The 26,291-nt window shown below is 37.9% G+C and overlaps 1 protein-coding gene across 1 annotated transcript in view; it reads right to left on the reverse strand.

Moving 5' to 3' along the window:
- Window positions 1–1,969: 1,969 nt before the first annotated feature.
- cemip2 (cell migration inducing hyaluronidase 2) overlaps window positions 1,970–26,291 on the reverse strand; it is a 36,396-nt gene continuing 12,074 nt past the window's right edge. Inside the window, exons 5-24 of the mRNA XM_056235217.1 lie at window positions 22,475–22,644; window positions 22,180–22,368; window positions 20,680–20,849; window positions 19,829–20,041; window positions 19,498–19,703; window positions 18,501–18,570; window positions 17,750–17,878; window positions 17,049–17,137; window positions 12,389–12,520; window positions 12,243–12,278; window positions 11,552–11,707; window positions 11,246–11,423; window positions 9,946–10,161; window positions 9,303–9,514; window positions 8,761–8,943; window positions 6,230–6,458; window positions 5,968–6,069; window positions 5,012–5,157; window positions 2,724–2,827; window positions 1,970–2,617 (exon numbers count right to left, since the gene is read on the reverse strand). Coding sequence (XP_056091192.1) covers window positions 2,409–2,617; window positions 2,724–2,827; window positions 5,012–5,157; window positions 5,968–6,069; window positions 6,230–6,458; window positions 8,761–8,943; window positions 9,303–9,514; window positions 9,946–10,161; window positions 11,246–11,423; window positions 11,552–11,707; window positions 12,243–12,278; window positions 12,389–12,520; window positions 17,049–17,137; window positions 17,750–17,878; window positions 18,501–18,570; window positions 19,498–19,703; window positions 19,829–20,041; window positions 20,680–20,849; window positions 22,180–22,368; window positions 22,475–22,644 — 3,139 coding nt within the window. The 3' untranslated portion in view covers window positions 1,970–2,408. The remainder of the gene's footprint in view (window positions 2,618–2,723; window positions 2,828–5,011; window positions 5,158–5,967; window positions 6,070–6,229; window positions 6,459–8,760; window positions 8,944–9,302; window positions 9,515–9,945; window positions 10,162–11,245; window positions 11,424–11,551; window positions 11,708–12,242; window positions 12,279–12,388; window positions 12,521–17,048; window positions 17,138–17,749; window positions 17,879–18,500; window positions 18,571–19,497; window positions 19,704–19,828; window positions 20,042–20,679; window positions 20,850–22,179; window positions 22,369–22,474; window positions 22,645–26,291) is intronic.

The raw sequence follows: 26,291 nt of genomic DNA on the forward strand, positions 1-26,291 counted from the left end.
ACAATTAGAAGTATTACAACCTTTTAGATTCAGCATGTAAACTTAAGGAAGTAGGTTAGTCAACAAGACCATTACCAGTACTATATCAGATTACATGTATGTTTATTTGCCAGACCTAGAAGAACACAACCATTCTGCCCAGAATCACTGTGCCAAGTTAGCCATTATATTATATTATATATATTATATTAGCTGGCTACGGTTTTCAGACTTCGATGAAACCGACTATTAGAGGGTTTAATACGGTTACGGGTAGCATTTGAGTAGGAGTGAGCAGTTTTTTTTTATTGTTCTGGTTCTGTCAGCGGCCCACCATTCAGCCTAACGTGCCATGCTAAGTTCTGTGTGAACACTGCGAGCAGTGTGTGTGTGGCAGAAGTTAATCATGATGACAATATTCTTCTCACGCGTGGAAGATTTCGGCGGGAACATAACTGAGAGTCTATGTCTGACGAAAAACATGCTACAGCACGGTCAATATTTATGTGATCGATCATACGTCTCTTTGTAAAGCTAAAAAATATATAAGTTAATGAAAATAATTCTTATATAATTGATGTTAAAGTTAACAGACAAATGTGTGTCAGATGTAACAACAGGTGTCTGTGCTGTAAAACGATTCAGTATTGCTCATACGATAAAGATTAAGTCATTTAACTTACTTGTCATGCATACGTTATCGTTCAGAAGAGTAAGGACCTAAGAAAGGCAGAATAAAACAGCAATTGGAGGGAAACGGTTGTGTGTTTGAAGCCTAACGTTTGATGAGATCTCATTTCTGAATGTCAGTGCGGCTCACTTCATATCACACTCCCTAGTCCCGCCTGAATCCCGTTCGTTCCTGTTTATGGGACCAAGCTCGATGACCTGGATCACGTATACCAGTCTTCAGTTAACCAGGAAAGCACTGGAAAGGAATAGTGGTAGTAGGCTACTCCATGATGATGACTAACCAGTAAAGCAACTCTGTCCCCTACTGGTCACTTGAGTGCCTACAAGTATTTTACATCACACACAAAAAGTCAACATGACTAACAAATACGAGTTTGTTTTATAAGCTTTGTAAAATCTTATCTGACTAAAAAAAAAACAGATCAAATTACAGCACAAAAGCATATAGTAAAAAAAAAAAGCATTTTACAAATAAAAATATAACTCTGGAGGCAACAACACCCATGTACTTAGGGAAACTTTTCTAATATTTAAGAAACAGTTTGCAAGACTATCTCTGTTTCAAATGACCAATAAAACTCATTGTACAGTGGTTAAGAAGTAGCCTAACTAATTCAACTCAAAACGTCACATACAGACAAATCAGGCTTCCATTTCAATAAAAAATAATGACAATACATTTCAAATGGGATGTTACATCTCTTGATGGCACTACAAAAGGCATTATAATTGATAATGGACATCAATTAAAGGGACAGTTCAACCAAAAAATAAAGTTGTTCCAAACATATGACTATCTCTAGACCTTCTTTTAAACACAAAATTAGTTTAGACAGCTAGAATCACAACCTGTCACCATTCACTTTCATTACTTTTTTTTCTCCATACAATGGAAATAAAATGGTACTTGCTTCTGCATCTCCTTTTGAGTTCCACTTTTAAAAGAAATACAGGTTTGGAACAACACGGATGTGAATAAATGATAACAGAATATTAATTATTAAGTTTAGGTTTTGTTAATATCTGTCATAAAAATCTTTTGGTGTGATTTCCTTTGATAAATGGCAAGTGACCTGATAGTGAACAAAACTTGCATGCTTACTGGTTAAACACCTTTTCTGCATACACATATCTAACATTAGACAATTGTTTATTGTTTTATGAAAAATATTTTGACTGCAGTTAATGTAGTTTTTGTGTAAAAAACAAAACATGAATACAGTCTAATATTAAGTGTGAAAGTATATACTGTAGAGTCATTGGTGTGTGTGCAGTAAAAACCAGAATGACAATTAAATAACAAAATGTCCCATCAATTTAAGAGGAAAAAATAAGGAAAGCCTGAGTGTCATTTACACCTGCAGATGGTTGGATGAGGGAAAGAGGCCCCTCAAATAACAATTTGTATTGTGCTGTACTTCTGCACAGTTGATACTGAAATGCAAAACCATCCCTTAGCATTTTACGATGTACTTCTAGCTTGCCCTATCCATTTGTTATCCAGTCTGTAATAAAGATGTTTGGTGTGTCTTAAAAAAAGTGCATCACTTTGTGCTGTAACATTTATGACAAAACACAACCACGAAGGACAAAACAACAAACAAACAAATACATTCAACTCCATTAATAAAATACTTGTTTAAAGTCCATTAACACTTGTCTTTGCCAAAATAAATTACGTTCATAAGTTCACATTCATTCGCTGGTTGTGTTGTTTGTTCACATCTAGTAAAGGCTCACTTTTGGCTAAGAGATTTTCTCAGGAGTTCAAGATCCATCCGTGTGGGAGGATGTTTTTGTGGTGGACAAGAGTAATCCTCAAGGGACAGGGCAATGAACCTTTCCAGTAATCCCAGCACCTTGGTGCCTTGGCAGGCCAACAGAGCAGACCATGGCTGTGGTGAAGGTCCTCCTTGACCGAGGAACCCAAAGAAAGCAATGGCGTCTGTAAAGAGACGTCATGGGAATCAGCAATCCCAGAGTAAACCTCAACCAGGAAAAACAGATCTTGACAATTATTTTTTTTACGTGTTGTTGTAGAAATACCTTACCTTTCTTCTGAAGATCTGGCGTTTTAGCAGATCCCAAAGAGACCAGATATTGTGCAATACCAGAAATGTCAGGCTGACCTCTTGTGGCAAGAAGAACTATCGACCTACACAGAAGCAAAATGATTTAGTCTAATCAGTGAAATATGGAAATGCTCACCTTAAAAAAGAAAAGAAAAGAAAAGGTTCATAATGGCAGAAGGTCCAAAATAGAGACCATACACTACTGTTCAAAGGTTTGGGGGATGGTAAGATGTTTTTGACTCACCACTCTTATGCTCACCAAGGCTGAACAAAATTACAGCCTCACCATTTAATTAATCAATAAGGCAGTAAAAACAGTACTATTGTAAAATATTAATAAATTAAAAGAACTTTTTTTATGTGAATCTATTTTAAAATGTCATTTATTCCTGTGATGGCAAAGCTGAATTTTCATTCCATTCTTCACTGTCACATGATCCTTTAGAAATCATTCTAATATGTTCTTTGGTAATGAAGAAACATTTGCTATTATTAAAGTAACAACAGGTAACTTTTCAACCTTCATAATATATTTCCAAGTCTCTTGTGATGGTACATCGACTTACAATAGGTTGAATGACACGTCTGCCATAGCCTGACGGGGTCTGTAGCGTTTTTAATCGTACTTTTAAACTTCGGGTTTCGTGTAGTAACCGGCGAACAAAGAGAACTACAAAATTCGACTGCTTTACGGCATATACGTCACTTCCACCACCACCCCCACTTCCTTAAAATCGGACTTGCGAGCCAAATGTTATAGTCATGGCCGAAGCAGCACAGAAAAACAAGAAAGCAAAGGTTTTATCGGAGCAAAGCAAAAAGAGAAAAAGAGAAAGTGATCGCGTTAAAGGCAGAACGAGGATCAACATTGCAGAGCTGCCAACTCTCACGCATTGGCCGTGAGACACCCGCATTTGATTGGTTTCACACGCTCACACGTACGCCACACCCCCGGTTTCTCACGCTAAATTGTCAACCCGGTCGGTCAAATCCCTGAAAGATGAGTTTATCTATAGATCTACCTGTTGAGCCACTCGTGATCAACAAGTTATACCGCAAATTAGTTCAAATCTCCCGGAATCTAGAGCGAGCGCGCACGCGAGACAGAGGCTCCAACGCGCGCGGGCGGCAGAGAAAGAAAGAAAGAGCGAGAGACCTTGCGTGTGCAGGGAGCATCGAACCCCCCATCGAAAAAAGAATGCCTCTCTCTAACCTCTCTAAATCGCTAGAGTAGTAGCGAATTATCAATCTGGTAGCTAGTAAACGATATTCTAGTTTTTGATGGTTAGCTATCGCTAGTATTCTCGTTCTGATTTGAACTTTGCAATCGATGAAATGCAAATAGCAAATGTTTGACCTAAAAAGTGTAGTCTACTCAACATGTACAAAGAAAGGAGGAAGATTATTAATAAAATCATATTTTAGGATACCTAACATGTCTGTGATATTTGTTTATTTGTCTTGCCTCAAGCTATAATGCAAATCGATTTGTAAAATTTGCAGATTCATTTATGGTTGCTTGATATTATAATATTGACGATATATGGTTATTATCAACCACTCAAACATTGCATTGAAGTATCATATAGATCCAGTAAAACGGTAACCAATAGACTAGGCTACTATAATGACGCTGGCTTGTAAACGTGAGCATCGCGATCATTTGTCGTTAGAAAAAAAATAAAACCCATGAAATTATATTCATATGACATGCTGAAATATATGCCACTGTACCTGGGATGAAGACATTTCACACGCGACGCAAGCAGAACACCTGCATGTGACCTCCTCCTACAGTGTTCAGGGCTATCCTGGTTGTCAACAATTGCACGTGCATGTAGGATGACAGAGTTTACGACAGTAGTAGAGGACAATACTGTTTCCCAACTGTAGGGGGAGCCCGAGAGCAAAAAACTACCTGTTGTTACTTTAAATGTTGAAAACAGTTGTGCAAAAGAACAGCAGTAATTTAAAATAGACATCTTTTGTAAATAAATAAATAAAATAAAATCAATATATATATATATATATATATATATATATATATATATATATATATATATATATATGACTGTCCCAATTCTTATGAACAGTAGTTTATATACTTACTTAAATATTTAGTACATCAAACCGGCACTGCACAAATCCTTCCACTCATCACTAGCTCCCTCAATAAACCCTGTAAGCCACCTCTCAACCTCTTCCTCCTCTGCCAACTTCTCCTAACCTCCAGACATACAGTTTTAAACCCCAAACCCTCCGCTCACCTCTTCATAATTCCAGTTTTAAAATACTGTTCCATTTTAGTGTCCAGCGTTGAAAACAATGAGGTCTTTGTGACTTTTCCAGAGCATGCGTCCACAGTAACTAGGAGGAACCCTGACTGGTTGAGGTCAAACCTCTCTGCATTTACCTATAAGTCAAGAAAAAGAGGAAACAGGTCCTCAAAACAGTTATATGTAAACAACCTTCATTCTTAATGCATCTACAAAAGACTATGCAAGTAAAATGAAGGAAACACAAATTCTAATATTCTATAATACCCCCCAATATACTGTATAAAATTACTAGAAATGTGTACCTTGGATATTATACAATTTGCATATACAAAATTTGTGGAAAAAGAAAAAAAAATTATTAAAAACTAAACAATACAAAAAATGTTTTATTAAAAATGTAAATGTGCAGAAAGTTTTCTGTGATGGTAAGTTTAGGGGTAGGGTTAGTGTAGGGGGATAGAATATACAGTTTGTACAGTATAAAAACAATTACGCCTATGGAGAGTCCCCATAAACCACATATACAAGTATGTGTGCATGCGTTTGTGCATTTGTGTGTGTGTGTGAATAAAATCTTTACATATATTCTAATATACATAAACTAAAAGGCATTGTCATGACAGCAAAACTAACTAAACTAAATATGGCCACAATCAATTAAAGGTTTTAAATTTCATAACTTTCTTTCATTACAATAGTACTAGTGATAACACTAAACATCTACTTTTTTTTTACTAATTTAAAGTGATTATAACTTTAAATTTAAATGATAATAGTTAAACTATATCAGCCCTAAAATACTAAAACTACAATAAAAAGGAAAAAAACTATATAAAAAAAAAATCAAAGCTGTACATATATTCTTACATTTTACTTATTAAACTGGTAAGCATGCACAATTTTCCCAAGATTATATGAATCATGCTTTGAATGGTCACACTTACAGTGATATAGGCTTGTGTGTCATTATCCTGCTCTTCTTTTACACTGAGGGATTTGATCTGGGTTTGGAGGTAGCTGTTCCATGGCTCACTTGAGAAGGCAAACTACAGAGAAAAAAATTAAAATTAAAATTACCCAGAAAACGCAAGGTAAGGCTCTTGGTCAGGATGGCAGATGGACAGTCAGTTCAAAGCCTGCCCCACACAAACTGTCAGAGCTACACAAATGATGTTGTCCGCATTATGGAGCTTGGACTGTACTTACCTGTGAGGCCCCACAGGCTCTGCAGGGCTCTGTGTTCGGCTTTGGCATAGGCACTATGTTGCTGGCAGGCTTGCTGTATTTGGGATAGGCATTGGCGGTGCAGTTGCAGGCCTGAGTCTTTTGGTTGGCACGTATGGTGGCGATGATCTTCACCCTCTCACAGCCTGCGGTGGAGCAGTAGCTATGGCCGTCTCGTCTGTGCCGAGCTCGCGCATACAGCCATAACAAACTGGAGGTTAAACACAGGCTTAATGTGTCAGACTGATCAGACCACACTGTAAACAATAATTTATCTGTATTTGACAATATAATTTCTGTCTCAGCCAATGGCGTGAACCTGGGTTGGAATTATCTGTTTGTTCAACCAATGGCAGAATCATTCAGAAAACCTGACTCATTCCAAAAAAGTTACTACCCTTCAAATGTTTGTTGGTCAATAAGACTTGGAATGATTAAAAGGAATGAATACTTTTATACTGCAAGACCACATTAAATTGATCAAAAGTGACAGTAAAGACATTTATGTTTCTATTTCAAATAAACACTGTTCTTTTCTATACAGCAATACATTACAGTGAAAATTTGCATAATAAATATATTGAAATAGAAAAGAGATATTTTAAATTGTAATTTCAAAATATTGCTGTTTTTGCTATATTATTTTTTATCAAGAAAATGGTGGGCATAAGAGACTTCTTTTAAAAACATTATAAAAAAAAATCTTACTGACCTCAAACTTTTGAACAGTAGTTTATATCGCTACCACATCAATAATCGTTATTACATGATACTGAGATTTTTATTTGAACTCATTGAAATTGGCTAAAATTGGATAAATGTTCACATGCTAATTTCCCTTATTTTACATTTAGAATTCCTTTGTCGTCATCTAATAATTAACACTGTTAAATCTGTAACACTTTACAATAAGGTTCATTAGTTAACAATAGTTAACTACATAAGTTAGCATGAACTAATAATGAACTGCACTTATAAAGCATTTATAAATCTGTTAAAGGGTAACTAAACCCCTGGTCAGAGCCTGACTCCACCCACTGGCAATATTTGAAAAATGCTGGAAAAGTGGGCAGAGCCCAGCGGAGATAGAGGGGACGAACTGAGACCGCCGTGAGGGATTGATTGACAGCTGCTGTCAAACTCGCTAAAATGGAGACCGACTGGAGTGACGCAAGTAGCTTTGCAACAGAGCGGTCATTTGAAGTATTTTCTTCCCCACCTTCATCTGATTTTTCTGCCTTTTAAGAGGGCCAAATCTGAGGTGTGTGGTCATATTTTGGCTTTTACAAAAGTCCTGAGGGAAACTTAATCGATGATGGTCACCCTGTCTGCAGAACATGCACAAAAAAGTCGCTGCAATACACTTCAAAATGTTGTTTTGAGTTGAAATTTTATCTCACTCTAAATAAACGTGAAGCTTCCACGAAGAAAAGTTCGCATTAATGTTTTAAATCGTACCTGTTTATAAATCCATTTTGTACAGCGTACAAAACAATCGTCCAGACAAGATGATCACAACAATATTATCAAACTCTGTAAACAATAAATTAACTCTGATTTTATTTTCAATACAATCAAAAACGGAGACGCAAGACGGCAAATTGTATTTGAATGAAACGAGAGAGCGCGTCCGTTGTGATGCATGGATTTGCACTGTGTTTATAATGCGTTGCTATTGACGACGGTCAGAAGGAAATGCCACAGAATAGAATCTTGCCTTAAAAAGTGCATAGAGCTGCTTGTTTTATTTGTTGTTTGTTGATTTTCAATTATAAAACTATCCTGATCATTTTCAATACTCGTAATTCCAACTCCTGACTCGCTACAGTAGTTTTGACGGAACCAGATGCTTTTATACCAGGGGCTGCCAAGGGCGTGGTAAGCTCGCACCAAGGGCGTGACAGAGTTACGTCAGAGAGTATCCTACGTCAGAGAGTACCCCTACTGCAAGAGCTTTCCGTTTAACCTGAAGAGGGCAGCACTCATACGTTTTTACACCATATATTTGAAAATTAAAACACTTTATACCCAAATGTCAAAAAATGTACTCGAATCAAAGAACAGCATTTATGAAGCTCCATTCTTACAGATCATTAACTAAAAAAAGTTGTTTCAGTGTTTAGTTACCCTTTAAATGTTAATTTCAACATTTACTTGTACTTATTCAAATCTTGTTAACATTAGTTACTGCACTGTGAACTAACATTAACAAACAATGAACAGCTGTATTTTTATTAACTAAAGTTAATAAAGACAAACAAATACAGTAACAAATATATTGCTCATTGTAAGTTCATGTTAGTGAATACATTAATGAACCTTATTGTAAAGTGTTACTGATGAATCTTTAGCAGATATATATAAAAATAATATCCATTTTTTATTGTGTGCATTAAATTATTATTCACTTGGCACTTAAAACAACAGACTTCAGTTATTACTGCCCTACAGACTTTTGTGAAATGAATATGTTGATAAAGGCTTGTCAGTATTTCAAATATACTTATTCCTACCCAGCTGATTTGTCGAAAAAGTACTTCCTCTCCTGCTGTCGTTTCTCTAGGTCTGAAATGGACGACACGGGGCCATAGTCCTCTATGCCATCAAAGCCATTGTTCTGCTTGTTGTAGATGTCTGATGTGATCTGGAATACTGTTTCATTGGGGTAGCAGAGGCCAAGTAGAGCCCAATCACCCCTACAAGAGCAACAGTAAAATAAAAAAAACATCACATTGTCTCTAGTATGAGAAACATGTATGTTACTCATGTATATTACTTACTAAAATCTCATGGTTACATAGTTTAGTGCAGGGATGGGCAACTGGAGGGCCACTTTCTGCAAAGTTTATCTCCAACCCTAATATACAAAACAAACACACCTGAAAAAGCTAATCAGTGTCTTCAGGATTACTAGAAAGCTACAGGCAGGTGTTTTTATCAAGATAAACTTTGCAGGACAGTCACCCTCCAGGACTGAAGTTTCCCATCCCTTCATTAGCCGTGCCTAATGTTTTGTTTTAGATATGGGGGATCACATTCCTCCTTTTTTACTTACTGGTCAAAATTAATAAGTGACAGGACAGTTTCTCTGGGTGCAGGTCCATTCCAGTGCACTGTGTAGCTCTTGCCTATCATCAGTACAGGCTGGTATTGCTGGGTTGGTGCTGTCTGGCTTCTGACACCTCTGAGAACCATGGGTTTATCAGGGTACTCATCTCTGATGATAGACAGGCTTAGATTAGATGCGCCCTGTGTCTGTATGTACACCTATATAGAACATAAGTAACATTATTTAGGAAGCAAAAACAGGCAAGATTTTACAGTTAAATTTGGGGTCAGTAAAATGATGATTTTTTTTTTTTTTTTAAGAAATAAATACTTTTATTCAGCAAGGATGCATTAAATTGATCAAAAGTGGATCAAAATCATGGTTTCCACAAAAATATTAAGCAGCACAACAGTTTTCAACATTGATAATAAGAAGAAATGTTACTTGAGCACCAAATCAGCATAGAATGATTTCTGAAGGATCATGAAAATTCAGCTTTGCCAATAATATTACTGCTTTTACTTTAAATATGATCCAATAAATGGCATAAAAAAAAATCTTACTGACCCAAAATCTTTGAATGGTCGTGTACTTGCATATGAACATGACATGAAAATGTAAAAGGAGATTGAGAGATCTATTTCTTTACCTGAGAGTACTTGCCACTGCACACAACCCCATTCCAATGAGGAACATCCACACATTGAGGGTGGCGGATCAGGAAATTGTCGGCCCTTGCCACGTATGTATCCGAGTAATTGCTGATCGAGCCATCCAGGTCATGAAAGATGGAATTTTTATCGCCATCAAGATCATTCTGCTCAAACCACTCGCCCGGTCGACCAAAAAATGCTCTAAGATTCACCTAGATGATTAAAGAGGATCACTGGTCATGAGAAATGTAAACGGAAAGATTCTAAAACCTATAAAATGTCCTGAAATTGAGATTTGGTACTGAGAAAAAAAAACATCCGGACAGACCTAGAATCAATGTGGTACCATTCACGCATATCAAGTGAGGCAAAATATGACCACACTTAGACCTTTCCAAGGGCTCTATTTAACATATGCTAAATACCAGCTGCCAGAACAGGGTTTTATTTCATTACTCCGCACCAGGGCAGATGGTGACCAATCGGGAGAGAACAACCAGATGTGTCGTCTCTCCCTGAGAAATGAGCAATAAATACAAGCATTAGTAGCACTTAAGGTAAATAAATAAGCGTTATTACAGACTAGACAGACCAGGTTGGTTATCTGGGAGAAAAGAAAAGTCTTTATGATCTTGAGTAATGCAATTAAGTCCAGGTTGCCCCAGGGTATCCCAGACTGTAATTATTAGTCTAAGTCATCTCTGACCCAATAAAAAAAAAAAATCTTATCATAGGTGAAAATGTCAAAAAACTGCAAAAAAAAAATATATATATACATTTTTATGACTCAAAACTAACAAAAATATTATAAAAAATGGCCACAAATTCGTTTTTGAAACACCATATATTTTAAAAGTTACCACACTAACTTTGGCAGTCCCAAACTATTATGACTAAAATAAAAAAATAAACTATAAAACACTGGGAAAAAAACAGTCATAGATTGAAAACTAAACTAAACAAAAATGACTAACTGTTAATACAAGATAAAGAAATAAAAAAGTTAATTCTTTTAGAAATTTGACTAAAATAAAAATTCAAAACTATAATAAACTAATAATAAAATACTCAAATAAAATAAAAATGCAAGATCAAAAAAGTACAAAAAATTTAAAACAATGTGCACAATTTTTATTCTGCAGTATTGACTTTTTTTTTCACAGAAGCAATTAAACTAAGCAACTTATATCCCTGTGTGTTAGGTGGTTGAGCAGTCACAGTATAACAGTATAGAAGTATAGCAGTATCAGAGGGTGTTTGCACAGTTTCCAAGGCTAAATGTGTATGTGCACTCACACTAGGGTGGAAGGCGAGAGAGGACAGGTTATTTCTGGGTGTCAGCTGCCAGATGTTTTTCAGGCTGAATCCCACAGCCATGGTGAAGCGCTCTGTAGTGGGACTGAAGCCTCGAAACGTGCTGTCCAAGATCCTCACTGGACCATCATTTATCTGAAAACCTCTGATCGGAAACGTCCTGACAAGAACAGAGCAAAAGACAAACAATATTCAGATTAAACAAACAATTTATTTTCCCGCTAAACCAGACTGAAAGTTTATCTTAACACTATTCTCTCTTTTCCCTTTATTTCTTCTCTCACATACTTGTTTCTTGGTAGAGTCCTCATCTTTCCGTCTACTCCACCAATTCCCCAGTATTTATTTTGCCTTCCATTGGTGCCACGATTTCTGCTCTCGCCAACAAACAGGGACTGGGAGACCTCCTGACTGGAGCCTTCATCTTTAGGGTAGCTGCCATCACTGCAGTGAGGAGTGAAACACTTTAGTTGCTTCATTAATTGCTTGCCTTAGGAGGTTTATGTAGAACACTAGTGCAGGCAAGTTCACACGCTTGCACACATTTGCCAATCAAATTGTAACCGTTTCAGCAAAATAAAAAGATGTTCCTTTAAATTAATATGCCTGCAGCCAGAGACACAGACAGCAAGAACATGCCTGCACATACACACACTCACATAAAAAATATGGCTGTCAATTTAGCACGTTTAATACCATTCTTATCAAATTTTTTTATTTTTTTATTTTTTTTAAATAGTGTGATAAAATTAATGCAATTGATCACGTCCTTTGAACCGCATGTACATTTTGTAATCAGGGATTTCCTACCATTGGAGCAATCTAAGACATTGTACCGCCATCATTTTTTTATGAGAAGGCTTTGCATTCTTATCATTTGAGGACTGTTTGCTCAAGAATTATCAATATATGTGATAAACAATAGATGTGAATAATGAATTGACTGGCAGCTCTGATAAACAGTAAAATGACACAGTACCTTGCAAATGACAGTCCAACACCATTGTCAGCAAATCTATCAGAAAAACAAAACAATAATCAGAAGATTGCAATATTTTTATGCAGTGAGCTTCTCAAAAGGTTTTAAGCTTAGCAGGTCTACAATTAAGAGGTTTTGTCCCCTACCCGGAGTTTTGTATGATGATGTCACCTCCACGAATCCAGGCCCCCAGATCATTGTTTTTAAAGGAGATGAGTGTGTCAATGAGTGCGGCCACCCGTGGCTTGCTTGGATCAGAGTTCTCATGAGGCCTGAACCTGAGAAAGCAATGTCAGACACTATTAATCAAATTTTTTACAATCAAAATGTCATAACTGGATCTTCTGAAAATAACAGTCTTCTCTCTGCTGATGTATGCAGGACTTCTCCAATCATTTAGTGCTAGGGGTGTGACGAGACACTTATCGCACGAGACGAGACGAGAGATACGAGATTGGGTTCACGAGAACGAGACGAGATTTTTGCACAATTTTTCATTAATCCTCAATGACAAAATTCATGACTGAAAAAATAGTATGCAGGTGCATTTTGAAATGTTTTAACTAATAATCTTCTAATGCATGTCAACTAACAAATGGCTAATAAACTTGTTCATGAGAAATATCTAAACTTAAGTTGTGTGATGCCTGTCCAATGGCATGTGGGTGTTTATATAACGTTACTCACGCCGGTGTGTTTGGAATTGGCCATGCTAGGCTGGATCTCTCCAACCCCAATGCATGTGTGCTGTGCACTACCGACAGCTTTATCGTTCCGCACTCGAGCGGCGTGTAGCGTGTGCTCGGCGGGGCTGTGACCAAACACGGTCCGCTCCTGTCTTCGGGTACAAATCCAGATGCGGCAATCACAGTTCTTGGAGGCCACGGAGAGTTGAACGATTGTGTAGAGGCCGAGGGGTGTCTGTGTAGTGTTCACGACAATGTTCCTCTGACTGCCATGAGTCTGAATTCTGTCTCACTGGATGAGGGTGAGGAAAGCTCTGACTATATATATATATATATATATATATATATATATATATATATTATATATATATATATATATATATATATATATATATATATATATATATATATATATATATATATATATATATATATTTATAAAACATTTTCTGAGGTCTCCTTCAAGGGGATTGCCTACAAGTTTTAGGTCCCTATAGCACTGTGCATATCTGCAAGATGTGCCGAAGATGTGTTGGTCCTGCTGTGCCATCAGAGCATAATATTGTTCACTTATTTGGACGAACTGCTCCTAGCTGAAGACAGCAGGAAACAAGCAGTGTTACAAACACATGCGCTTGTTTTACATTTACAAACTCTGGGATTCCAGATAATCTCAAAAGGGGCTATTATATCTTGGTCTGTTAAATCTCGGTCTAGAGATAGATGCAGAGCCGAACAGAGGGCAGACGATTTTCGCAGCTGTCTGGCTCAGAGGCAAGCGCGTTTTCTTCTTCTTACAGTATTAAGACTGCCGGGGCTCATGGCCTCGATAGCAGTAGTACAGCTGGATTCTCCTCTTTGTATGTGCAGTGCCGGCGCTGGTCCTCTGAGTGGCGCAAGCTGCTAAACCACGTGCCACGAACCCCGAACCATTCCGGTCGTGGGTTCGAATCCTGTGTGGTACATGCTGCAAGACTGCAAGAGGTACTGTGGCCAGAAGTGGTGCAAAAGTTGTACGTCGGTAGCGCAGTTGTGCGTTCAGGCCCCGATACCTACCACCCTGGGAAACCTCAATCTGTTGACAGAAGGAATTTCCCTGGGCAGTTACATCATGTGTAGTACTGATGACAAATGCGTCACGACATGAACGAGAAACTCTGTAAGAGGAGAGTGGTGACACCAGTGCTGTAAGAGCGTCACAAACTTTTTGGAGTAGTTCTCCTGATAATGAAACACTTGGCCCAACAGGGCAAACGTGTTATTCACAACGAAAAATATGACAGTGGTCGTATACAAGCAGGCAAGGGGTTACTCCCTCACTGTCCCTGCTGCAAGTGGCACGGATGCTCTTGATACGGGGCAGTCTCCCTTGGAGTGGCGTGTGCACACTTGAATTGTGGCGCAGATCTGGGATCAGTTTTGGCAAGGCCGATGTGGATCTTTTTACGTTTGCAGAAAACACGGGCTACCCGCTGTTTTCTTGATTATGGACAGGAGTGCCCCGCTGGAGGTGACCGCTGGAGGTGCCCTGTCACATACATAGCCCAGGACTCTGTTGTACGCAAAAGGGTCTGTCACTGATTTGAGTGACTTCTTGCTGGCCAGCAAAGACATGGTAAACAAACATCATGACATTGCTGTTAAGGACACTATGGTGTTTTTCCCTATGCAGGGACCTGCTGTCCCAGGCAGGAGCCAGATTCTGTACCCTCGGCCAGCACTGTGGTCTCTAGGGGTTGACCTGTTGAGGGAGGGAGAATCTGATTGAAGCTACAAAACAGAACGCTTGCATTTTGAAGTGCATTGCTTGGCGCAGGCGAAGATCTGTATCGCCGTATCAGTGCCCGATTGAGGGGATACTGATTTCTTCTCCGAAGGAAAATCACTCCCATTCCACGCTGGAACTTTATTGGACGGCCGCTTCGGCTTGTCATGAGCACATTAATGGTGCCCTTAAATGGTACATTCCTTAAAGGACCTGGGTATACTACATTTTGAGAGCGTGAGCCTTCTGAGATTTTGAGATTTTTTCTGTGCATATCCACTATCTAGTGTATTTGATTTTCGAGTGCTTTGGTTTTCAAGTGCTCTCTCTCCTACCGATAGCGGATGTGTGGTGAGCACACTGGCGCCATTTTACTGGGGCTCCCGTCATATCATCTAAGTGGATCCTGCATATTGGGGTTAGTTGAGGAGAGACCCCTGACATGATTGTGAAGCGCTATATAAATTCTTCATTCATGTCACTCGCACATGCGCTGTTGTGTGTGCACCCTCCGCGGTCACATTAATTGGGCTCCACACGGACGGCGTGCGCAGACATCCGCAGACTCTCCTGATGGTGATAATTACATCACAGACAGTGCGCGGACGGTTGTGGAACTCCAGAGTTCCGCTCCGTCTCACGCAAAGTTTTTAGCGCAAGCCTTTCAGGGTATACTCTTTTGGCCATAAGGACAGTAAGACGTGTTCTGCGCGTGAACTTACTAGGGAACTTTGTTTCCATTGTCCATATTCGCTACACCTTGTGCACAGTTGAGTGTGCAAGCCTTTCAAAGTTTACTACTTTGGCGGCCGTGAGTGCGGAAAGACACGTTCGGCGTGCGCACTTGCTGGTGAACTTTGTTTCCAAGCGAGCAAGTCACTCATACACTCATATACGGTTGTACCTGCACCGTAGACCCTCCTGGCGTAAATTACGTCATGCGGACGGTGTGCGTAACAAGGATAGCCGAAGTATACTTTGGGCTTTAAGGTCAACGTTTTTAGGCTCGTTACAAAATTTTATAGTATCATCATGACCTGATGGTAGATCTGGAGGCTATATGTTAACCTCCGTTTGAGCCTTTAGAATCATTGAATATAAGGATGCTGCCCTGTCATTGGTAATCTTCATGTGCTATTGGTGCATTCCTTTTGCACCCGATTTGCGTTTGGTGGTGTTGCGTCCGAACCCGGCGTATATGCCTAAAGTCATGTCGGGAGTGCTCTCTCGTTTGAGCTGCCTGCCCTGTAAAATCTCTGACTCAGAGGAAGACAGTAGACTTGCTTTGTGTCCTGTGAGTGTTATACGCATGTACACTGGGCAGATACAGGCTAAATGCTCGTCTGACCAGCCTTTTGTCATGTTTTCCAACTCAGTTAGTGAGAAGCCGCTATCTAAGCGATGTCTTTCACATGGAATTGTAGAAGGACTGAATGGGAACGTTGAGTTATGCATATAACTACTGTTCCCAGAAGGAGGGAAACGAGGTACAACACCTCTGAGCCCCACGCAGTCGGAGGCTCGGTGAAAAGCTGGACTGAACAAAGGAAATGACGCATACGACTGCATTTATATGCTGTGGGTAGGAGCCCCGCCCACGTCGTCATGCGTCATTGGCCTTCCAGGCGTGAATAAAAGGTGTCTTCAGTAGACGGTGCTAGAGCGCGATATCCCATAATCATGTGTTGTACCTCGTTTCCCTCCTTCTGGGAACAGTAGTTATATGCATAACTCAACGTTCACATTCATCTGCCTCCATTTTTTAGCAACACCCACATCTCAAAATCCAATCAACAACTAGTCCACACCCTACATTTTTTTATTTTCCGCTAATCCATTTCACTCAATGTACGACATAAAATGGACAAAAAGATATCACTATTTCCATTTTATCGCAACTAAAAAAGATCTATATATTTTTGTGTAAATGTTATATAAATAAATAGATATGTAAATGTAGGTAAAAAAGTAAATAAAATGTCCAGACACCTTATGGTAATGAGAAATTTTGGATAATTTGTTTATTTGAAAAGGATTTTGCTGTAAAATGTGAACTACATTTTTGTGAGATTCACCAACCAATTTTAAAGAACAGCATGTTGACAAAATACAGTCACGGGAGTATAAATGAAAATGGGAGTAATTTACACCTACAGCATATACAAACCATGACACTATGACTGTATATTTATAGTGTGGTCAAAGTGGTTTGTGGTCTAAGAAGAGACCAGAGCTCTGTCCGGCTCAACCATATTCACTAACTACTGCAGAAACTCTATCTGGACAGATGTATTTTCTTTATAAGCAGAATCAACAGACCCTGGACACAGAGAAACATTCAACATATCCACTCACCTAGCGCTGTTGTCCAGACAGAGATATTCACGTGGGTCTGCCTTAGTGGCGTTGGTGCTCTTGACTTTTCTATCAATAAAGAGGCCAGCCTGACACAGGATGAAAAAAGCAATCACTCTTCACTTAGAAATTGTATGTTCAATCTCAGGTACCATTTGAGTTGTGCAGTGAAAGTGAAGCCTGGATTTTCTCTGCATCTGGACAGTCTTGAAATTGAACACAGCTCAAGCTACCCAACATAAACAAGCAGATAACAGAGAACTATTGTATAGGGAAATGTATGTGAGAGCACCCTGTCACACAAGCACATTGTGCGGGACTTTGAACAATGAGGCGTTTCAGAGAAATAACGAAAATGCCTTGTGTATGTGCAATAAAAACCTGAACTCGTAATTGATTTCATCAGTTTTTCCTGAAGCCACATTTAATACAATGTTGCAAATCCCAAATGATTTATGAACTGAACTGTTATGAGCCAGAGGGAGGAAATGCTAATTTCACCACAGGGAGGTGGGCATTAAATGTAGATGGAGAAAAAGCAGTAGCATTGATACTGTTTGATATCACCTGAAGATTGTGTACAAAAAGGACAGAGGGATGTGTTTTATAAATCTAAAAGTCTAAGTATTCTGAGACATTTTTATTATTTGAAGGTTTGTTACTAGAGAATTTGGTGTTAGAGTCATAAGGCATTTGATTACCTTAAAGTTGGAATGAACACGGTTGTTAAAGAAGATGCCCAGAGGCGTGAGCTCAGCTTTTGTCTCTGGAATCAGTCCGTGAGAGTCACCTGTAGAAGAGTTGTGGAAAATGTACCAAATTCCTGCATCCTGAGAGAAAAACAAAAAATATCAGAAACAGAGAATGAGGGGGAAATTTAGATACCTGGCACTTTTCATAAATATGGTAAAACTCCTCAACACTTGTAGGTTAAACACCTCCTTCAACTCATAATTTGCTTTAAAAATTCCCTATTTTGTACTAGTGGAAGGGCTGTGAATAATATTTATTCCTGAGTCATCTGATATCAATCACAGGAACCAGATTGAGTCTTTATTAACCTGGCCTGCTGAGAGCACAGCTTCATAAGAAGCTTTTCCTTAATAAAAAAGGGTGGAGGGATCATCCTTTTTATATACAAAACCTCAAACAAACAAAGCAAAGCATAACAATACCACCAGGCTGAGCTGATTTATATTGGCAAACACATCTTTAAAAAAGGATTGGAATGAGGAGATGCTATCTGTGATTGCATAACCTTCTTAATGTTCTCATCAATATCACAGAGATGTGGGCATCATTTCAAAGAGCACAAGTTCAATCAGAGAAGCTCACGAAATAGTCGTTCAATGATAAAATACCATGAAAATGTTGTAAGCAAACATTTACTCACTGTTCATTACAGATCATTGTGAAAATTATTCATTTGGTCATATCAAAGATTGTGCATACCTGTGATCCAGCTGCTGAGTTACTGATCAAATGATTATTGGGGTGTGCGATCCAAAATGTAGATACTGCCCTAGAATACACACATAAGACAGGATCTTTTCAATGAAAAAAAATCATTAAAACCTCAAAATATATTGAAAATATGAAGCATGGATATATGTAGGTACTGTACATATTTCACTTTACAGTCAGTATTATTCATATCCAGGTAAATATAGCAGTATGCAGTATTTGAGTGCATTCGGTGTCTGCTTAACCTGAAATACTGTTGGTTAGGGTTAGAGTTAGTGAGTAAGACAGGTTTTTATGTTGAAATATAGCATGCAAAACAGTGTTGCTAACAAAAACTAAAAACAAAGTAAAAATAGCCACAAATTAATTTTAGTGCAAGTTTTTATTTAATATAAATATTTAAAAATGTACAACCTGCCAGCATTAGAAATTAAAATGGTAGCTAGCAATAGCACATTCTGTGCTGATCATTTTAACAGTGTTAAAAAAAAAAAATAAAATAAACAGTTGGTGGTTGAATTGCATTGCTTGGACTTTATCTCACTCTTTGATCAAGATCAACAACACTGAAACCTATTCAAACCTCTATCTTCATCCTGAACATCTACAGCTCTATACACAAACGCATAAAAGCTCACAACATTTTTTTTATTCTTTTGAAAACAGCACCTCCTTAGCCGTCTGGGACGTTGGGTGTTTTATTACCCGGATAAGAGAAAAGGACAATCGCTGAGTGTCAGGAAATGAGAGCTCTGTTCTTTCTCCTGTTATTTGACCAAACAATGCAGTGGGTCACGTTGTCAAGGTCAGCTAATCAGAGCAGAACAAGCGCTCTGTAGTCTGTACATCAGGAGACTTTAAGATAAAATACTCACACATGCACAATTTTAAGCTGAGAGGCTTCAAGCAGTGTGAATATTGGCCTCATTTTGAGTTACAGGTCGATTCAGCAAAATTAAATGAATATGTGTTTATAGTATCTTACTTGCACTCGGTTGCAGGAGATGGTATATATCCTTTGTGCACCCTGTCCATAATGTCTGTGCACATGCTATCATTGCGGTCAGTAGGTAGAATGGTCCCTGGCCTGGTCAACAAGCCTAAGTTATGGAAAAATATGTTCCTTTCTTCAATCCCGTCCTCCAGGAAAAAACAATGTCCCAGCGTGTCATAGCCAACTGTGTCCCTAACCTATAATAAAAGGAAGACATCATGGTGAAACAAAATCTCATATTTTCAATGTGGTCTCAGACTTTACTATATGTGCATTGTGCACACAAGCCCGCTGTTTCTCGCTCTGTATCTTTCTCTCTCACCAGCAGGCCGTTAGTGGCGTGTATAGCAACACATCGGGAGAAGGAATGATGGATGGACAGGGAGTTCACATAGGTGGGGTCACTGTAGCCCCCGCGCTGATCCACATCTCCACACCTATGAAAGTTCACAGGGTATCTGCCCTTCTGCTGCTGCTGACCCATGTGTTTCAGCTCCACTTGAGACAGGTGTACCGATGAGAAGTTCCCCAAAATCTAAACATACACAAAGAGGAGACCAAAAACACAAGACCACAAAGTGTTGGTGAACAAATATAAAAATGTTTCTGCCTTTTAATTGTGAGTGGTTCTACTTTTATTTTAAAATAACAAATAGTAAATAAAATCATTAAGTTGTTTTTAATTGCACAAAATTATATTAAAACTAATAAATATAATATAGTAATAAAAAAAAATATATATATATATATATATAATAAATATAATAAAAAAAATATAATTTATATTAACAAATTATAATAATTAAAAACAAAAAATCATTCATTTTTCTCTACAACCACAGCACCGGACTTGCCAGAAACAGGAAAGACTGCTGAATGATATATGGTTAGTAATTTACATAAGGTAAACATTGACTCGTCAACTAGTCGACTAGTAAAAAAATGAGAAGTCGCATAAGTGCTACTGTGTGTTGTTCATTCTTTTGCCAAACACAACACACAAATTTTATACTTTCAGTTCCTTTCATTCAAAAAAGAGCTATACTCAATTATCCAGCGCTAACCCCAACATACAACAGCCTGTCATTTCTCCACATGACAGCACCAGACAGCTTAGTGTTAAATAAACACACACCCGCTCTCACACACATACACACAGACCCTCAAACAAACCTTGATGTGTCCCCCGAAGGTGTCGTAGCTGAAATACTGGCACCAGTTTTCTCCGTAGCAGGAGTTTTCCATTTCTCCATGAATAAGGATATTCCTTGAGAGGAGAGCCACCTCTGCACGCATGTCCACACCGTCCAGTATTTCTCCCACGTGGGTGAACTGAGGCTTTCCTGAAAAATTCCAACACATTAACACACACCGTAAAACTCACCCTTTAAAATCACTGACTAATGATAAAGTTTGAAAATATTATTATTTAGAGAGATTTGTCTTAAATAATGAACTTACAACATCTAACAAATAACATTTCTCTATTTAAATATTTTGATCATTTAATTAGATTAATTATCTAAAAAAAAAAAGTTAAATAAATACTGGATCCAGGAAGGAAAGCAACCTGTCCACACAATCGGACTGCCCTTTACGCACACCCGGAGTGCACACAGTATCCTTCCGGAAGGATAAGGGCTGGCAACAGCTTTGCCAACAGCACACAATGGACAAGGTGACATTTAAACTACATTCTTTCAATAAAGGCCACAGATTGGACATATTTCCAATTCTCCAAGGACTTAACACATGTGCTGGGAAAAATGGCCACATAGTAATTCATACACAATACACCAAAGAAACTATTTGGACACTTAAATAACACTTAATAATGTATAAATGTTTTAGCATTATACAACAATATAAATTCAAGTGGCATTTATTTTAAAGATATGCACAATCATAAAGTTTGGGGTCTTCTTTCTTTAAAGAAATTAATACTTATTCAGAAATGATGCATTAAATGGATCAAAGTTGACTGTAAAGCCATTTATAATGTTACAAAAGATTTCTATTTAAAATAAATGCTGTTCTTTTTCTTTTTGATCTTTCTATACATCAGAAAAATCCTCAAAAAATGTATCATGGTTTCTACAAAAATGTTAAGCAACACAACTGTTTTTAACACAGATAATAATTACAAATGTTACTTGAGCACCAAATCAGCTTGATTTCTGAAGGATCATGTGACACTGCAAATTCAGCTTTGCCATCACAAGAATAAATTACATTTTAAAATATATATTAAAATAGAAAAGAGTTATTTTAAATTATAACAATATTTCACAATATACCTGTTTGTAATGTAATTTTAATTTAATAAATGCAGCCTAGGAGAGCATAAGAGACTTCTTTCTATCTAATGAAATGACATTCAGACATTTGTGCGACTTAAGTGTCCAAATTAATTCTGCGTTTTTAACAGGGTGGAGTACATGATGGTGGAATTTTCTATATTGCTGGCCTCTAGTCAGAAATGACAGTTTGTTTATGGGATTCTGGTAAACAGTCCTCACCCTTTTCCTGTCCTAAACTTAATGACACTAGTATCATTTAAACTCAGCTGTCTACAAATTCACAGAAAGATTCAGATCAGAAACACTGTGAATTGTCACCACAAGAAACCGGAGGAAATACATGCTGTTTAGCGCGAACAAACCACTGCCTCACCTTGAATTCGAACCTGCTTGCGGTTACAGTGGGGACACGGGAGCAGGGTGAATTCCTCTGCCTGATGCATGGAATAATCTGTGCTGGCCACCACAATCCGATCGCCCGGTTTCCAGCTGCTAACATCATCTTGCAAGTTCAGAACCACTTTATCTACTGCATCCACTTGGATGCCTGTTGTAGGGTAACCTTTATGGTTGAACAAAAACCAATGTAAGTTTTAAAAGGGTTTTCTTTCTTTTAATACATTACTGGTCGATGTTGTGGATTTGATTGTGTGCAGTCCAATACGTACCATTACTCCACTCACTGTAAGCAGTAACAGTGAAACCCACACCGTCCACAGTGACGAAGTCTCGGCGAGCCAGCGCCTTGCCACCTGTATCATGGTTCTCGTGTTCTCGTACGTCTTCTGTGCAAGAACCATTCCCTCCTCCAATTACTGAGACCAAGGCCCATGCCTGCCTAAAAGAGAGATGGAGGATGGAGAGAAAAAGCTAAAAAGAAAGCCAGTAAGGGATAAATACATGCAAGATAAAAGATGCAACAGATTTGGAAGAATTGTGTATTCATAAAATATAAATTAGCTAAAAACCGATCAGTTGTTCAAGAACAATAAAATATAAATTACAAATGAGTTTGAATGACTCCTCGATTTAGACATTTCAACGCACTCCCATGTGGAAGTGATGATCGGTTACAGCACATAAATGGAATTTAACAGAAGAGGAGCCAAAACTCTGGGGTGAAAAAGTCGAACACTGTCAAGGATGAATAAGAATGACTAACTGAATCAATCCTTCCTTATTATTTATCTTGTCAGCCCATTAGTACAGTGAAAAGAGCAGTTGTCACTCAACTGAAGGTAACTGAATTTCTGTCTTTGCTTTCTTCAAAAGGAGTAGTCCAGATGTGTGTTAAAGGGTTCTTAAAATTCTCATTTACTCATCCTCTAAGTCCTGTATGAATAAACAAAATGAATAGTCTGCCATCATTCACTCACCCTCATGTCATTCTCAAACTAAACACGTTCTTTCTTCTTCGAAACACAAAAAGATGATATTTTGAGAAATGGCTCAGTGTTGGGAATGGAATATTCTTCAAAATATGTTCCACAGAGGAAAAAATTAGGGTGAGTAAACAATGACAGAATTTTCATTTTGTTCATCATACAAAGCTGTTGTATTACTTAAGAAGACTTGGGTGCATGGGTCATTTGGACCACTTTTACTATGCTTTTGCCATTTTTGGGAGCTTTACAACCCCTGGACATGGACAAGAACTGCGTGAACACATTCTACATTAAAGTTCTAAACATTCAAGTACTTAAAAATTAAAAAAAGAAACACAATGAGTGTCTTGAACTTTTTTCACAATTAATACATAATATTATTGCCCAATGTACAATATAACCAATCCTACTTCCTCTCTCCCTATATGTCAACATTCAGCTATGGCAAGAATTGAACTAAAATGAGTGGAAAGGGGGGGGGATTACCAAAAACAAAACTATTATGGCTCAACAGGCTCTGGAGCTACTGGCTTCTGTTTCTGTAGTAGCATTAATACTTCTACTATGAAAAAATAGCATTTACTTCTTAACAGCAACTAGGTCAGAACTGCTATTTGTTTTACTGACACATATGAGCTCTAAAGGCCAAGCCTCAGACACAAAAGCCCCCAGAGGTTTGGAAAATAGTGTCTCACTGAACTTTCTCCCATTAAGGAATGTGGTTCACTGGAGTTTAGAGCAAGCTAATAAAAATCTTTGTGGATAAACAGGGTGACAAACTACCCACACAGTGACCAATACGGCCATTTTATGCCAATGTGGGAGCTCTGTGATGGCCAGTAAACCACACTTGTATTATTGTTCTATCTTTCATATTTTCATCTTTTAGCAGTCACCAGGGCAAGATTACCTCATTTCTCAGAATAATTATTATGTCTGACTAACACAGGAATCTTTCCTGTCTTTTTCCTTCTTGTTCCTGGCCATTCCCTACCCTCAAAGGGGAGATTAATGTGTAATATCATTAAAGAGTGAATCGTCACAACATTTCCTGCACTTTTAGCACCTTCAACATGTGAAACAATTGTAATTCCCTTTTCTCTGTGTAGCACTAAAACTTAGAAGTCTTAGTTTAACAATCATGGAACATTGTTTCAAAGTTTAAAAGCAGGCAACAATGGATCTTCATGATTCCACGATGATGTCAAAACCTCCATGAAATTTGAGTAAACAAACCATTTTCCACAATAGCACAAGAAACTATTTCTTCTTTCGGATAAATCAACCACCAGGGATCATATAATTGACTCTGAAAGGACAATGGTCTTTTTAGAAAAAATAAAATGACAAAATATTTTTACTTAAAAGGGCCCATATACAGTGTGAGAAAGAAACTATAAACACGATATTATAGACAACATCTTGTTAAATTAAAAACTTGCAAAATTATTAAATCATTACCTTTTATATTGTTTTTGTACCACAGCCAAAATAAATGATTGAAATGTTCTCAAAAATATTGACTTCGTATTAAATTAAGTTAATTTTTTTCTAACCACTATAAGAATTCATTTAGAACAACAACCCTTTCAATTTTATTACCTGATTTTGTATAAAATTATATTTATTGTTTTTTTGGGGGGGGGTTTTCACTGACCCCCTTGCAACCCCTGGGGGTCCCCGTGTCCCTCACTTAGCACATGCTTTGTATCCAAATATACACCACTTTCCACAGGGACAATCCCCCCTGAGTATCTAGTTAAGTTAAGTGCTTTCTTAACAACACAATCAAACTTTAATAACCAACATTCTTTCATAACTCAACTTCTAGTAATTTGCCTCGTAGTCTGTCAGAGATTGGCAGAACCCATACAGTAGATTTATCACTAACCAACAATAGGCTTGTCAATTTATTTTTATCAAAGATATGTGTGGCGCTGCAATGCACCCCCTCTGGAGTGCCTACGGGGAGTGGGGGGTTAGACTTGGACAGGCTGGTTTATGTTGCGCAAGTTTTCAGTTAGGTTGTGCCAGATTGTTCTGTTTTTGCGAAGGGAGCTGGAGCTGCCAAGATTGCATGTTTTCATCAGAGATGTGGCGAGTCTGACTGGTAAGGGGCGGCGGAAAGGTAAGAGATTTCTATGTGCGCAACGTGTCAAACTGAAGTCTCTAAATGAGTAAATTCAAGTTCTTTTTTCAGTCACACCTACTACTAACCATATCCTGCCCATTTCTCACACCAATTTCACTGGAAATTACATAACTGCAATGGTACCAAGTCAGTAGTCAGAAGACATATATTATTCCCTCATATGATATGCTTTTTCTTTGCCTTACAGTTCTAGTTATGTAACAGAAATAAGAGGTCTGGGTTCCCAAGACCTCTGACCAAGCTAATGTGTCTAGAGACGTAGTTTAAAGCTTGAACATTAAAATATGAATAAATATTTTCAATGTTTCTTGCAATAATAAGAGAATGCTACACACAAGTGCCTTTGCAGTGGACTGTAAAAGTAGGCTTTCTGTCTGGAGGAATTTCTATATTTGACACTAAACTCTTTACAAAATACTTTCAGTTGCATGGTAAGAACAACTATATCCCTTATTTAAAATAAAAACCTGTACTTTCCATCTGCAATGTAACCAAAAGAGACACAGCATCTGCTTCTTCTGCCTTTGAACTCTTTAAAAAGCCTTTCAATGAGATGACAGATACACGAGTCAGCTCTTTTTACACAAATCCTGGAAATATGCCTGTTTAACCTTTCACCAGCTTTTCCTGCAGAATACTGCCATTTGAAACACTTTAGATGCGTTTTTGTGGAACAACCAACCAGTTAGGTTAAACCCAAGAGTGCTTAGGACTATTTGCTACTAACATTTGGCTTGTATTAGACTGCTCATGAATATACTGGCAAAAGTCAACATGCCGACTAAATAAATAAGAACTTTTATATTTGCTTTAAATTTCCTTTAATATTATTAATGAGCAGTGGCCACAGAAAGTATTTGGACACCAAAGTCACACTTAAAAATGTCTGAACGTCACTGCATAAGACAACATTAAACACAATCCGAAAATAACATTGAATATCAAACC

The sequence above is a fragment of the Rhinichthys klamathensis genome, unplaced genomic scaffold (genome assembly GCF_029890125.1).
Source record: "Rhinichthys klamathensis goyatoka isolate OS25496 unplaced genomic scaffold, OSU_Roscu_1.1 h1tg000417l_1, whole genome shotgun sequence".
Taxonomy (NCBI): Eukaryota; Metazoa; Chordata; class Actinopteri; order Cypriniformes; family Leuciscidae; genus Rhinichthys; species Rhinichthys klamathensis.